Source organism: Ostrea edulis, chromosome 6 (assembly GCF_947568905.1).
Source record: "Ostrea edulis chromosome 6, xbOstEdul1.1, whole genome shotgun sequence".
Classification (NCBI taxonomy): domain Eukaryota; kingdom Metazoa; phylum Mollusca; class Bivalvia; order Ostreida; family Ostreidae; genus Ostrea; species Ostrea edulis.
In genome coordinates, this window is record NC_079169.1 from 46,996,770 (window position 1) to 47,011,516 (window position 14,747).

At 33.9% G+C, this 14,747-nt stretch overlaps 1 protein-coding gene across 1 annotated transcript; it reads right to left on the reverse strand.

Annotated features, from left to right (window-relative positions):
• Nucleotides 1–437: 437 nt before the first annotated feature.
• LOC125646731 (transmembrane protein 101-like) lies at nucleotides 438–13,085 on the reverse strand. The gene is made up of 3 exons (XM_048873246.2): nucleotides 12,955–13,085; nucleotides 9,060–9,240; nucleotides 438–5,834 (listed from the first exon to the last, which is right to left on the reverse strand). The coding sequence occupies exons 1-3, from the start codon at nucleotides 13,083–13,085 to the stop codon at nucleotides 5,373–5,375; spliced, it is 774 nt and encodes a 257-aa protein (XP_048729203.2). The 3' UTR covers nucleotides 438–5,372.
• Nucleotides 13,086–14,747: the final 1,662 nt, after the last annotated feature.

Consider the following 14,747-nt stretch of genomic DNA (forward strand, 5'->3'; position numbering starts at 1 on the left):
GTGAAGAAAAAAAATAATTTTAAGGGGAAAATGGCAGAAACGTCGCATTTGACCTTAACCCAGATTGTACTTCAACATTTTTCTTCCCTTTTATGATGTTAAAATCAGCTGAAGCTGACAGAGTGATATATTATATCATCATAAAAAGAAAATACACAGTCGTTGTGTCTTCACACGGAACCAGGCTCCTCATACCTAATGAATATAGCATGGGAGACCCTTCCACAGAATGACTTAATCAATGTCATGTTACAGTAAGCAATCTGTCTTTACTTTGTGCAGTGTTATATTTATACATATGTTTTCAAAAAATTAATGTCATGTTTCTACATCTTTTTTTTAAAATGCAGTTGACACTTTATTTGCATAATCTAGTAAATGTAAATCTTTGCAGATTTTCCTGCAGAGCTCAACAAAAGGCATTATAATTAAAATACTTTCAGGAATAACAATTTTAATATTGAGTAGATGATACAAACCACATAAAAAACATCAGAACATCAAGTCTTGCATTCTCTCAAGGGCATAAATTAACATCAATGGTTATAGCACAATCCAAACACACCCATAACACTTCATATAAAATTCCAGATTTGGTTAGTTAATGAATAAAATCAAAATGCAGAACCATGCTAAAGATCTGAAATTTTAAATTCTCTAATTCTTACTGTAGGTCAAATCTGTGCACTTAAAACACCAGTGAATATAACCTAACATAAAATGTATGCATAATGAACATAAAAGAAACTGAATTCTTGAAGTTTCAAACAGTAGGTAGAATAATTACAAATAAGTATATGCAGGTAGTCCTTTAATAAGTCTCATTGTGTATAGAAGAGCAGGCTACAGTAAATTACACTGTTATTTGATACTGCATCAGAATTTCATTAAAGGCATAATGAAATTACATGACAGAGTATGTTTAACACTCAAGGCTAACGACTCTCTTTCTCTCTGATTCTAATATTGTGAATGATTTGTCAATGACAGTTGCTTACCTGTATCCAAAGTTTATTTCAGTGCATATTTTATGAAGCATTTCAGTTCATACCCTCATATATTTTCAAAACTTCATTTATTTCTGATATTTACATTCTACATTTCATTTCTGTCAGAATTCCCAGTCGTTAAAATAGTCACACCTCCTTTATCAAGATTCATGCGTGCAATGTTCACAACGGCAACACATTCATGAGGAAATAGCTATTGTTACAATTTGTAGAGGTATCAAAGGCAAAACCATTGGAAATGTAAATGTGATTGATTCACTAATTTGAAGCATGTTATATACTCATGTTGGGACAAAACCATATGCAATTCAGCTTAACAGAAATGTCTTAGATGCTCATGAGAGAAATTTCAATTTAAAAAAAAAAAGCAAATCAATCCAACTAAATCAAAAATAGTCACCATACTATGAACTAAAAAGACTTTGTATCAAAACTGAATAAATGTATGAATGAATGTGCTAATTTGCAGATCAACTTTAAAATTACTAAACAATCTCATAATTTGTTATAATGTTGCTATAATGTACAACATTCTGCTACAAAATTAAAATAACTGATTTATCCAGGAACTTTTAAAACTCAAATTAAAGTTAACCCTTACCCAATCATTAATGAGACAGTAAAATGAGAATGCAACTTAATTGCCAAGACATCAAATTTCTATAATGTCATTCTTCAAAAATTTCTAGTTGTCTACATTATAAACTAAAGTTGCATTTGGGGGAGGGAGGGGCAAATATTACAAAATTTTCATTATCTTCATGTATTACCTAAAAAGTAAATATTCTCCATTAATCATTTAAAATGAATTCAAATAATGCATGCAAAAACTCTAGTGTTTACATCTTCACTGTTCAACTCATAAAAATTCAAATTTGTTCAACAATGAAATTCTACAAACATATAGATCTGTTTTCCATAGCATTAATATATTGTAAATTCCTTGCATCTTCAAAAACCATATCAAAATTGCAAGAGCATACATGTATTATAAAGGGCTTACATTCACTAAATGTAAATGACAGATAAATAAATAAAAACTGATTTTGCGAGAGAGCCTTTGATCTTGTGAATTTACACTAATATTGATAACCATAAAGCTATTAAAGTTTATGTTTTACATTCCTACCATGTGTAAATTCAAAACTGTGTGTACATGTATGACAGTAGTGTAATTTGTTGAGCCCTCATTCCACCATTTAACCATAAACTTGATCACCTTTCATGCATTAACAAAGTCATTTTCTCTCTCGTAATTCAGTAATAATTATAATCATACTATATTTGTTATACATACAATTAAATATAAGAATAAATAACTAGATGATTAGGTAAATTAATATATATTCATTGACAGAGTATTTGCTATATAGTATAAACTAAAGGGAAATTGAAATGTTGATACTGCAACATTAAATACCTCACGATGTTATTCTCTAAAACATATTAAAAACTGCAGTGATGTTTATTTTAATGACAATACTGAATCTGTTCAACAAAAACAACATTTAATAGTGTTAGATAATACTGACAAATGCATGTTTTTCAAACTTTTTCCTACCATGGTTATACTATATTAGCAGCAGCAGCAGATCCAGAAATTTTCTGGGGAGAGGACCCAAATTTGTACCTATGTTGCCCCTAAAAGGTGGGATTGAAGACCATAATTGGCAAACAAAAAAACAAAAATCCTTTTTGTTAAAAATATTCAACCAAAGGGAGGGGGTTGCAACTTCCATTCCCACCCCTCCCCTTTTCGATCCTACAACTACATGTAAGTATTTACTGGTTCAATACTGATCCCATTGGTGCAAACATATTCCCATCTATTACTGAACCCTATCCAGTTGGAAAATTTTTGTGTGAATTCAAATTTTGAAAGGATTTGGCAAGGTTGTGGCGGAAGTATTGATTAATCAAAAAGTTCTAATCTGCATGATATTAAGTTTCTGTTTCATCCAATATACCTTCTATTTTTATACTCCAATACATATATTTCAGTTTTATAATTCATAACACAAGTAGCTGAGACTTGGGACTAGTTTAAATGTTGTAATTTATCAATTTGGTTGATATATTTTTCCAAGCAAGACACCGATTCTTAATTTTTAAAATTATTTTACTTAATAATAACATTTTGCATAAAAATACAGTATTTTCGCCAATAATTTAATAATTTGATCTCAATAACCCCCACTTTTTTTAGTTCCAATTTTAATTTTAAGACAAGACCTTGAAAATTATGTGAAATTTTAGAAATTGACATTATTCCTGATATGTCCTTTTAAACTCTCAAATTTGATATCATGATTTTATTTTGTATATCAAGTGCAAAAAGGTCATTATTTATCTCCATGACTAGTTTTTGACTTTTTTATATCTGTAGTGTTAGAAGACATGATTATGTGTCTATTTTATGTAATGATTAGTTTTTGACTTTTTTATATCTGTAGTGTTAGAAGACATGATTATGTGTCTATTTTATGTAATGATTAGTTTTTGACTTTTTTATATCTGTAGTGTTAGAAGACATGATTATGTGTCTATTTTATGTAATGATTAGTTTTTGACTTTTTTATATCTGTAGTGTTAGAAGACATGATTATGTGTCTATTTTATGTAATGATTAGTTTTTGACTTTTTTATATCTGTAGTGTTAGAAGACATGATTATGTGTCTATTTTATGTAATGATTAGTTTTTGACTTTTTTTATATCTGTAGTGTTAGAAGACATGATTATGTGTCTATTTTATGTAATGATTAGTTTTTGACTTTTTTATATCTGTAGTGTTAGAAGACATGATTATGTGTCTATTTTATGTAATGATTAGTTTTTGACTTTTTTATATCTGTAGTGTTAGAAGACATGATTATGAGTCTATTTTATGTAATGATTAGTTTTTGACTTTTTTATATCTGTAGTGTTAGAAGACATGATTATGTGTCTATTTTATGTAATGATTAGTTTTTGACTTTTTTTATATCTGTAGTGTTAGAAGACATGATTATGTGTCTATTTTATGTAATGATTAGTTTTTGACTTTTTTTATATCTGTAGTGTTAGAAGACATGATTATGTGTCTATTTTATGTAATGATTAGTTTTTGACTTTTTTTATATCTGTAGTGTTAGAAGACATGATTATGTGTCTATTTTATGTAATGATTAGTTTTTGACTTTTTTTATATCTGTAGTGTTAGAAGACATGATATGTGTCTATTTTATGTAATGATTGTTTTGTGTGCTCGTGTTGTGATGACACCAACAGACAAATTAAGTTTAATTAAATAAATCTCGAGTCAAATTCCAAGTGCAAAAAGGTCAGGTTTAGAACACTGTCGCTCAATAACAAGTATTGCAATCCCAGATTTTCTTCTTTTTTTTTAATTTCCTAATCCTCCTTCAATGTAGAAATCATTAATACACTTCTCAAAACATTGACATTAATCCAAATCTCGGGTGGGACATCTTCAACATTGTTCAAGGAGAAAACATTTATGTTGCTAGTGATACCATCATTTGTAGATTTTATCTCGTCATTTTATTTCTGTAAATATTGAATTTCAATAAATAATACAAATCATTAATTTCATAATTATTTACAAAGTGTAAATATTTATGAATACCTTGTCTGTGAAAGTAAACTAACATATGGGAATCTAAATTATACATGTAAGGATTTCATTAGTAAGGGTCAGACTTTTCTTAAACATATATCTAAATCTAATATCAAAAGAAAATCAGAGTTTGCACTTTCCTGTGAATTTGTAGAAAAATTCTAATACATTTACTCACAAATTCATAATCTGCACAAATTTCGCTGTAACAATGTGGAAGATCAGTATATTGACACACTAGGCATGTATTTCACAAGAGATCACACGGAATTTGTTCACCGACAATTCTACATTCTTAATAATACCCAACTAAGGAGGTTCAACACTAATGCTAGTCTTCTTTGTCCAAGGCAAGTGAAAATACTGCCAGACTTGTTGATTATAAATTTTAAGTAGGCAATGGACTTGTAAAAATCAAAGTATATTATGGCGCCAAAAATAAATTTAAAATGATATATAATCATACCATGTATAATGTCTTTCTACGAGTTGTATTAAATGCATTTTGAGCATCATCAAAATTGTTAAACATCATTTGGAAAAATGCTGGAAATGCTCTCTGAAAGCATCCAATTTTTGAAAATTTCCCCAGATTCCTTGGGAATCTGTGGCTTAATTGTGAATTACATGTAGTAAAATTCTGACAGGACTAGTGGTTTTGATATTTCACTAGTCCTGCAGACTATTGACTCCCACAGTTAGTGTTGAACCTTGTTAGCGCACAAAAAGTTGTTAGGTTGCAAATCAATCCATCTTGATCCTATTGTCCACTCGCACCACAATCATTGCAAATCCGAGTAAGATACACAAGTCATCTATAATCAGCCTCACTTGGTTCCAGAATAACATTTTCCTCATTTCCACCCAAAAGTTAATGTCACAGTCCACAAGAATTGTTAGAATCCCAAACACTCCTATCACCGAGATCGATACGTCTCTTATAAAATGACCAGAGAAAAAACTAATAGCTCCAGCAGCCAAAACTAGTGTGGAAAAATACCTACTCCAGTCCCCGCCTGGAACATGTGACAGGAAGGCTCGTTTGTCCTCATTGCTGTTATTGAGTATATATACAAACGCCATCAGAAATATCCCAGTCACAGTCTCGCCAAGCTTCTGCAGTTGTTTGGATGGCAAGTTTTCAAAGATGGATGAAAAGATGAGGAATATTCCCACACATCCAAGATGACGAGATGCTATTCTGATCTAGTTAAAAAGTCAAAAGTTCACAGCTAACATAACATGATGAGATGCTATTCTGATCTAGTTAAAAAGTCAAAGTTCACAGCTAACATAACACAATGAGATGCTATTCTGATCTAGTTAAAAAGTCAAAGTTCACAGCTAACATAACACGATGAGATGCTATTCTGATCTAGTTAAAAAGTCAAAGTTCATAGCTAACATAACACAATGAGATGCTATTCTGATCTAGTTTACAAGTTAAAGTTCACAACTAATATAACATGACACTATGCCATTATGACCTAGTTAAAAAGCTAACATAATTAACTCCAGTAGCGCTGAACCCGGAATCTTCCGGTAAACAAACACGTGTTCTGAGCTGACCCTGGAATACTCCGCTTGATAACAAAGTCGAATATAACTTATCTATAGATCGTATTCATATTCTAAGCATTCCAATATTTGCAAACATATAAAAAACATCTCATTTGGAAGTAGAAATTCTTAAACCAAATCATTCCATTATGTCATTATTGTCAGCTCAAATATGATTGGTTCGTGCAAAAATAGGCTAAGGTAGACTAGTATTAAATCTAAAACAAACTAGCATGGCACCGCACCATTCCCTTTTTGGCTGGCAACATGCCCTTTTTAATTGCACCATGCCCTTTTTTCACTATAAATTTTTTTAAAATATTTGTTGATATAAACAATTGTTCTTTATTTCACAAGGTTGATTGAAAACTTAAAATCAAGGCAGCAGGTATTAACTTTTAAAGAGGCTAAATGATTATTCTATTACTATCATAGTATGATACAATGAAAGTACCCCGAAATTGTCTTGCCGCAACAAAAAAGGCCCTTTTGAACTTATGATATGTGTGCCCTCTCTAGATCCTAGATTTAACACAAGACCGTAGACATGCGATATTAAATGGTAATAAAAATATTATCAATCAACAATGAAAGCAGAATTCAAAGTCTGAGATATACTGATCAAAAGAAGAAACACATAGTAGTAATGTTTCCCTGAATCTTTTCAAATAATATTTTCATACATTTTCGGTCTAAATAGAATGAATTGAATGAATATTCCTTGTTAATCTAATGCTATTCTATAGAAATTAAGGACAATAAAACATGTTTTCATAATTCCTAAAATCGGTTTCTGTAACTCTTGATTGTTGTACCTAATGCATATGATTCAAGCACCAGCAAGTAGTCTATCGAATGCACGGTGTCTCAATCTGACTAAAGTACAGCGGTCTGTACTTTAGTCAGATTGATGGAGTCTCAATATTTGATGGTGTTTCTTTTAGATTTAACTGCTTTTTGAGAGATGTCGCATCTGAATGATGCTCAACGCAACAAGGGCTACTGGAAGCAGGTGTATCACAATTTTCAGTTGCAAGATATTTCATAGCTGCAGAACTGTAGCTCTCTGAAAAAATATTGTTCCGTCACAATATTTTTTCAGAGAGCTACAGTTCTGCAGCTAGAGATTTCAATGTTGCACAAAGCACCATATCTCACCTTTGGAGCACATATCAAATCCGTGGCCGAGTGGTTAGAGCATCGCGCTCAAAATCACACGGCCTCTCACCTCTGGTTGGCAGAGGTTCGAATCCCACTCGCGCTGGTAAATGAGAAAGTTTCCCAGTCTACTTTCGGAAGGTCGGTGGTCTCTTACCAGGTACATTGTATCTGGATTCTCTCTTCAGCCAACAAAAACTGGGCGCCACCAGATAACTGAAAAATTGTTGAGTGTGGCGGAAAACAGCAAACAATCAATCAATCATATTATCCTCATAGAGCAAGTAGACCACATGTGATGTCAGCAGCACAGGATAACTTCATCCAATTGTGTCAATGATTCACAACAGTGCCATCTTCAGAATCTGGCATTCCTGGGTTTGAAGAATATCGGATCAGCCTGTTTGCAGTTAACTACCGTACATGACGCTGAGATTATTGCATGCAGACCTGTACTTGACATTGTTCTGAATCCGCAACATTGCCAGAACTGACTTCAGTGATCTCAGATTTAGAGAGTATGGCTGCAGCAATGCTGTTGAAAGTTTGATTTGGCGATGAATCTCGACTTTTACAGCAGAGGCCTGATGAGTGTACAGAGTGTACTGGCGCAAAATGAATGTTTTGTGCAACATAGCATCCAGGAGGCTGACTGGTTTGGAGGAGGTAGTGTTATGATGTGGACAGCATTATCTTATACCCAGACAGGATAGCACTGGTTCTCACATACAAGGTACTTTCACAACGTAACAGTGTATTGATGAAGTCATAAAGCCACACATGGTTCCAACAATGCAGCATCCTGGAGCAATATTCCAACATGACAATGCCAAATCACATACTGTTCGTCTCTAACATGTGATGTTCTGCAAAGAAACAATATCCATTTTCTTCTTTGACCAACCAGTCCAGATTTTGACCTTATCAAACATGCATGGGATGAAATGTATAGGCTCATCTGCCAAAAACAACTGCAGCCTCAGACTCTGCAACAACTGCTCAAGCTCTGCAGTTAAGAGTGGAACAATATCTCTAGATAGTTTTTAGAGACTTACATGTAATTGCATCCATGGGAAGGCATTGTCAGGCAGTCATTGGTGCTTGTGGAGGGGGTGGGGCAAACTAAATATTGAACTTGGGTGATCTTGAATTGTTAAAATGATAATTGTAATTATCATTGGGTTGTGATAATTTGATTATCAACCCAGTGTTTGCATCATTTTTGTGTTTTAAATAAATAAATTTTTATTTCTCATGTCTTAAAATGAATATGAAATTGTACTATGCTTTTCTTTTTTGATCAGTATCTTTGAGTGAAATATGTATTAAAAACAAATTCAAAATATATCTTTTATGGATAAATGAAGTGACAAAGTATTTGATGAAAATTGCATTTATATTTCATTGCAAGAGCAATAACTCTGACTGACTACTCACCTTCTGCTACTGTGTGTAACCAATCTGTGGGTTTGTAAACTGAGCAATAACTCTGACTATAGACTCATCTTCTGTCACTGTGTGTAACCAATCTGTGGGTTTGTAAACAGAGCAATAACTCTGACTGACAACTCACCTTCTGCCACTGTGTGTAACCAATCTGTGGGTTTGTAAACAGAGCAATAACTCTGACTGACTATAGACTCACCTTCTGCAACTGTGTGTAACCAATCTGTGGGTTTGTAAACAAAGCAATAACTCTGACTGACAACTCACCTTCTGCCACTGTGTGTAACCAATCTGTGGGTTTGTAAACAGGGTAAACACCAGGTACAACAACTGTCCACAGTACACTAGGGAGACCTCCTTCCGTTTGTATCGAAAAGACAGCAGAAACCCACAGGCCACAAATATACCAATGTGTGTGTATATCACATTTGGAGGAATTGGGGGATACCTGAAAACAATGATAGTTCAATATAAATTCTTATTTGTAAACACAATTAAGTGCACTTTTTACACTAAGAAGAGTGTTGTAATTTCTTGCATATTGACTATACATACATATGACCTTGTCAACAATCACCTCAAAAATGATGTATATATATCTATATATATCTATATGTTCTATGGGATGGTTCATCATTATCAATATCATATACCGGTACATCAGTGGGTTTTTTCCAGTACTTTCGAACTATAGGGAAAATTAGCGACAAATCAAGAAAATTGGGAAAATTCATTTTTAATGAAAATTTGTGATATTCATCAATCATACATATAGAATGAAGTGTAAGGTATAATTAATGTATAACAACCATGCTTCATATATAATAAATACCAGTACTGGGACAGTGTTCACTGTACCCGAAATCACGAGGTTTTCATCACCAGAAGTGCCATAATAGATCAAGTTTACATAATATAAACACCACCACCAAAACACTGTACATAGATGTGCTCTAATATTATATCTCTATATTAGAAGACTCATTCTAATTTTGGTGAAAAATATTGAGGATTATTTTCAAAAATCAATAAAATAGATATGTATCCAATGTTTAAATTCATATGATGTAACAAAAAGGAACAAGAGCTATGCAGTCAAACTATGTCTGGAATTGAGTTTCTGGTCAAATTTTTTTTTCATGAAAACCTTCCAGAGACTCAGTTTTGTCATCAAATTGTAATGGGAGGTGTCAACCAGACTTTTTCCTACAACTATTCCTATGAACACTTTAAACAAGTACTACGCAGGTCTGCGAGTTCCCTACGAATGTCGAAGATTAACTAGGCTAAAAATAAAAATATATTTGTTTCCCCTTGCCTGGCCAGATCAAAAATTTTTTTACCAAAAAATTGTGCAATTTTTTTTTATTTCCAGAACAAAAATCGTGTCCGTTCACAATTTTACTTCCGCTATTTTCAGAAGTCGCCTGGATTTATCTCTCAAAGTTTCGATGTTGTCGGAAGATTTCAAAGATGGGCGACACGAAGATCGCTTTGTCGTCTACTGTAAGAATAAAATACAAACAAACATCAAAAGTGGTTCCGATTGTGGCAAATCGACTTTACAGTTACTCTAAAAGTTGTACCTGGAACGACGTGTTGAATGATTTAACCGCAGATGATGATCACAACATAGATAAGTTAGACGAGGTCTCTGTCACTGTGTTGGACAAGCTAACAAACGGCGTGACTTTCGAGCCAGATGTTATTAAGTACATTTCTTTCATCTGATATGTTAATTAAGTACATCTGTTTCTACTAAGTCAAGAATAAATGTTTTTCTTTTCAATGTTTTCTTTGAAAAGATGTAATGTTTCTATGTAGGTATTTGTAAAATAAACCAACATACTGCATCCACTGATTGCATTCACACTAACATGTCCAAGAATATGAATTATAAATGTCAGCAGACATGTCAATCCAGTGACCAACATAAAAACAAGCTCGACCAATACATGACTCTTCTGATGTACCGTATTGAAAATGACTATCGGTACTCTGAGCTGCTTTTTCATAGGTGTTTCCAACAAAAATTTTCAACCTAAAAAAAAAAACCCACCTGCCTGCCTGGTCTGTTTCAAAAGTCAGACCCGGGGGCAGTCTATGTAAAAGACATCAGACCTGACCGATGTGCAGTGCCTCAGGTCCGATGCATCATTTTTTACACCGGACCGGAATGTCCGATGTCTCAGTGTCCGGTTTTGAGCTTTACTATTTTGATGCGGAGTCATTTAAATGTTTGTTATAAGTAAAAAATAGCACACATATCCAAATACGTAAATGAATGTGATTAAAACCGCATGGACTGTCTAAAGTATTATGCGGGAGGGATCCCTGGTATAGTATTACTAGTATAATAAATAAGATTCCCTTGGTTTTGCATTTTCACGTGTTTCACTTTTTTACATTAGGTTTTTCGGTCTGACAAAATTTGGTTCGGTCCGGTGTGTTCATTGATTACACAGGACTGAATGTCCTGTGTGGTCCAAAAAACTTTTGCATAGACTGCCCGGGGGAGGGGAAACAAACATTCTTTTAAATATGGCCTGATATCTACAGAGGAATGCCAAATACATTGTATGTGTTTAAGATTCCATAAGTATGTTTTCCAAAATGTTTTAGAAAATTGACCAGTCCCATCGGACTGACTAAAATAAATGTCAGTCAGTCTGCCAGACTTTTAAAAAGTCACAGACTGACGGGCATATGTGCAGTGATGAATATTCGTCCCACTCCCGCATGTAAACAAGTTGTTTCGCGACTTACTATGTACGAGAGTTCTTCAAAGGGAAATAACTCGAACATATCTCAAAATCGGCGTATTGATTTAACCATTAAATTAATATCAAGGGAAATAAGAAGAGGGCCAAGGCTGAGAAGTATTAGTTAGATGTATCACTAGCCCCAAGAGCTATAAAATCTATATTAATTTTCCTGTTCTGCAAATCTAAGCTAGATACTAATTTCAGCAGCAGATGTGTTTTAAAGCACAGGCTGGAAAGTATCCATACATAGTGATGGGCAATCGGGAAAATAAATTTAATCGATGATCGGATTAATCGGATGTACCTTTTCGATTGATTAATCGAAAAATAATCAAATTTTAATGATTTCAAATTTATGGCATAAATATATTAAATTTACTTTATGCTTTACCCTAGATATTAAGTTAATTAGAATAAAATCATTAGATTGATTGTATCTTGTTTCACCCATATGGAGGCGTCCAAAATCATAATTAGAAATTTGAAGTTAATCCCATACTTTCGATTTTATTTTAACGGGATAGAGATTGATCTCTTGACTTTTGTTGTTCTTATGGATCCAGGTTAGAATAGAGCCTCATTACCCCTTGCTTGTTGGAAGAGGCAAAATCCAAGGCCCCGTGTCACAACAGGTGTGGCACAATAAAGATCCCCCCCCCCCCCCCCTGTTGAAAGACTGTAAGCACCGTGCATAGGCCTAAATTTTGAAGGCCTTTACCGGCAATGGTGTCATCTCCATATGAGTGAGAGATTCTCAAGAGAAACGTTAAACAATATTCAATCTTATCGGATGATGCAGCTTCGTCAGCCATTTTTGATAAGTCGCGGTAGGAATATTCGTATTATATAAAAATAAATACCAACATCAGTGATTTTCGATTTTCAAAATGACAATTGTTTATTCACATCTTTTCAGTTATAGCGACCGACAATCGAAAGTCGGCGACAATCGGTACATCACTATCCATACATATGGGAATTTTTTTTTAAAAATATCACGACATGCATATCTATTTCAAATTATAAATCACCAATAGTATTTTTTTAAGAATAGTACTGAAAGGGAGGGGGTGTGCATGGTCCAATAGCAAATTAGCAATATACATACTGATATAGTCACTGGCCCGGATTGGGGATTTCTAGGATTTTGTACAGTGCTCAGATGACAATTGCAGCTGCCTATTAACGTTTAGTTCAATTGCCAAACAAAATTTCTATATAAAAAAGAAGGTTAAATTGATATTTATAACTGTTTCGTTCCAGCCAATATCATAAATAGGCAGTTACTCTTAGGTTCTTCTATAAACCGAATTTTCTCGATACCAAATTGATATTAACCGGTTTTCATTTTTGGAGATGCAAAAAGACGTAGAACAAAACCAATGATTTCATCGTACCTTTCATTTTTTGCTCGCTCTGCAAGTAAAAGGAGCAAACTGATTGCATTGAAAAAAGGAAATCTTGCAATGAAAAATTCCGGTAACTTTTTCAACCACTCTGCCGACGCCATATTGTTTCTCAGCGTCATGAAAATGTTTTGAGAGAAAAATCGTACAAGGAAAATTCGACCACATTGGAAGTGTTCTGAGGAGGGGGGGGGGGTTAGTTTGAGGTATCTGCCTTTTCTGATGTACCTTCTTAACATGATTAAGACACGTAGAGAAAAACCCACTTCACACTGTTAAAGTAATTTTAACCACAGGCCTCTTTCAGAGGCCTGTGTTTTAACCTTGACTGACTGCTCAAATAAAAGAAAGAGAAATCCAAGCCAGCTATTGATGCAGCTCTCCTTGGGATTGTATACATCGGGTTTGTGCAGAAACATATAAGCTCTGTATGTCTCTGATTTATGCAAACACAAATTGATGCCTCAAATGTGCGGGTCCAGAAATTCATTCAGGAAGGGGAGGGGGTTAGATTCAATAAAAACATGCATTTTTGTCATGTTCCGCGGTATATCATGCAGTAGTATTTAACTTGAAATACTAGGGATCCGTGTTTGCCCTGTTCTTAGTTATTGTAGAGATGAAAGAAGTGCCGCGTCCATTATTCTCCAATATACAGATATGTATAATAATTCCGATTAATCAATATATGATCAGAACACATACACACGCGCGCAAGCATGCCTATCATGTATTATTACATTGTATGCAGTCGGCCTTCACCGGCAGTGGTGACGTCTCCATATGAGTGAAAAAAATTTGAGTGGGACGTTAAACAATTTACAACCAATCACACAATATTTATTGGGGGGGGGGGGGGGGGGGGGGGTCGGGACCGGTGCATCCATTTTACCTTTTCTGGAAGAAGAAAAAACCTAGTAGATCTATATGTCTATGTTCTAATAATACAAAAATTAATTACTGTTTTACTGAATTGTTGTCTCATGTACATACAAGTACACTGTACTTATTTTGGTGATTTTTAATTATATATATACTTCTGCTTCATACTTAGATATTTTATTGAAAATAGATATTAACAGCAAAGTAACAACTCAACTTTATGATAAACAGGATGATTTCAGCTTCTCCATCGTCAACTTCCCATATTCATGTAGCAATATTCCATTATCACCCGGATATGATGTTTATATCTCTCAACTGATTCGATACGCAAGAGCTTGTTCTGCGAATGATCAGTTTTTAAACCGAGGCAGGCTACTGAAAAACAAGTTGATGGTACTGGGGTTTCAACAATCTCGTTTAAAGCCAGCATTTCGCAAATTCTAAGGTCGTTATAAAAATCGAGTTTGCCAATACAACCTACCATTAATTGGGTCAAATGCTGTCTGAATTGTTTCATACCAATTGTTAGGCCATTCTTGGCTCACTGATTTTGACTACGGATGACTCCGTTTACCTGATCAAGATATAGGGCTCATGGTGGCCAGTCGACAGGGAATGCTTACTCCTCCTGGGCACCTGATCCCATCTCTGGTATATCCAGTGGTCCGTGTTTGCCCAACTCTCTAATTTGTATTTATGAGATTGATTACTGTTCGTTATCTTCACGTTTCATATTCTAATATTACAAATTTTCAAAGGTCCTGTATTTTATTGCAAATCATCTCTGGTATATTCAACTTGGACATTGAATAAAGTATGCATACAATTCAGCACGTGTATTATTGTTTGTAAAATATATAAGTTCAATATATATATAATACATGTGCTGAAGGATTTGA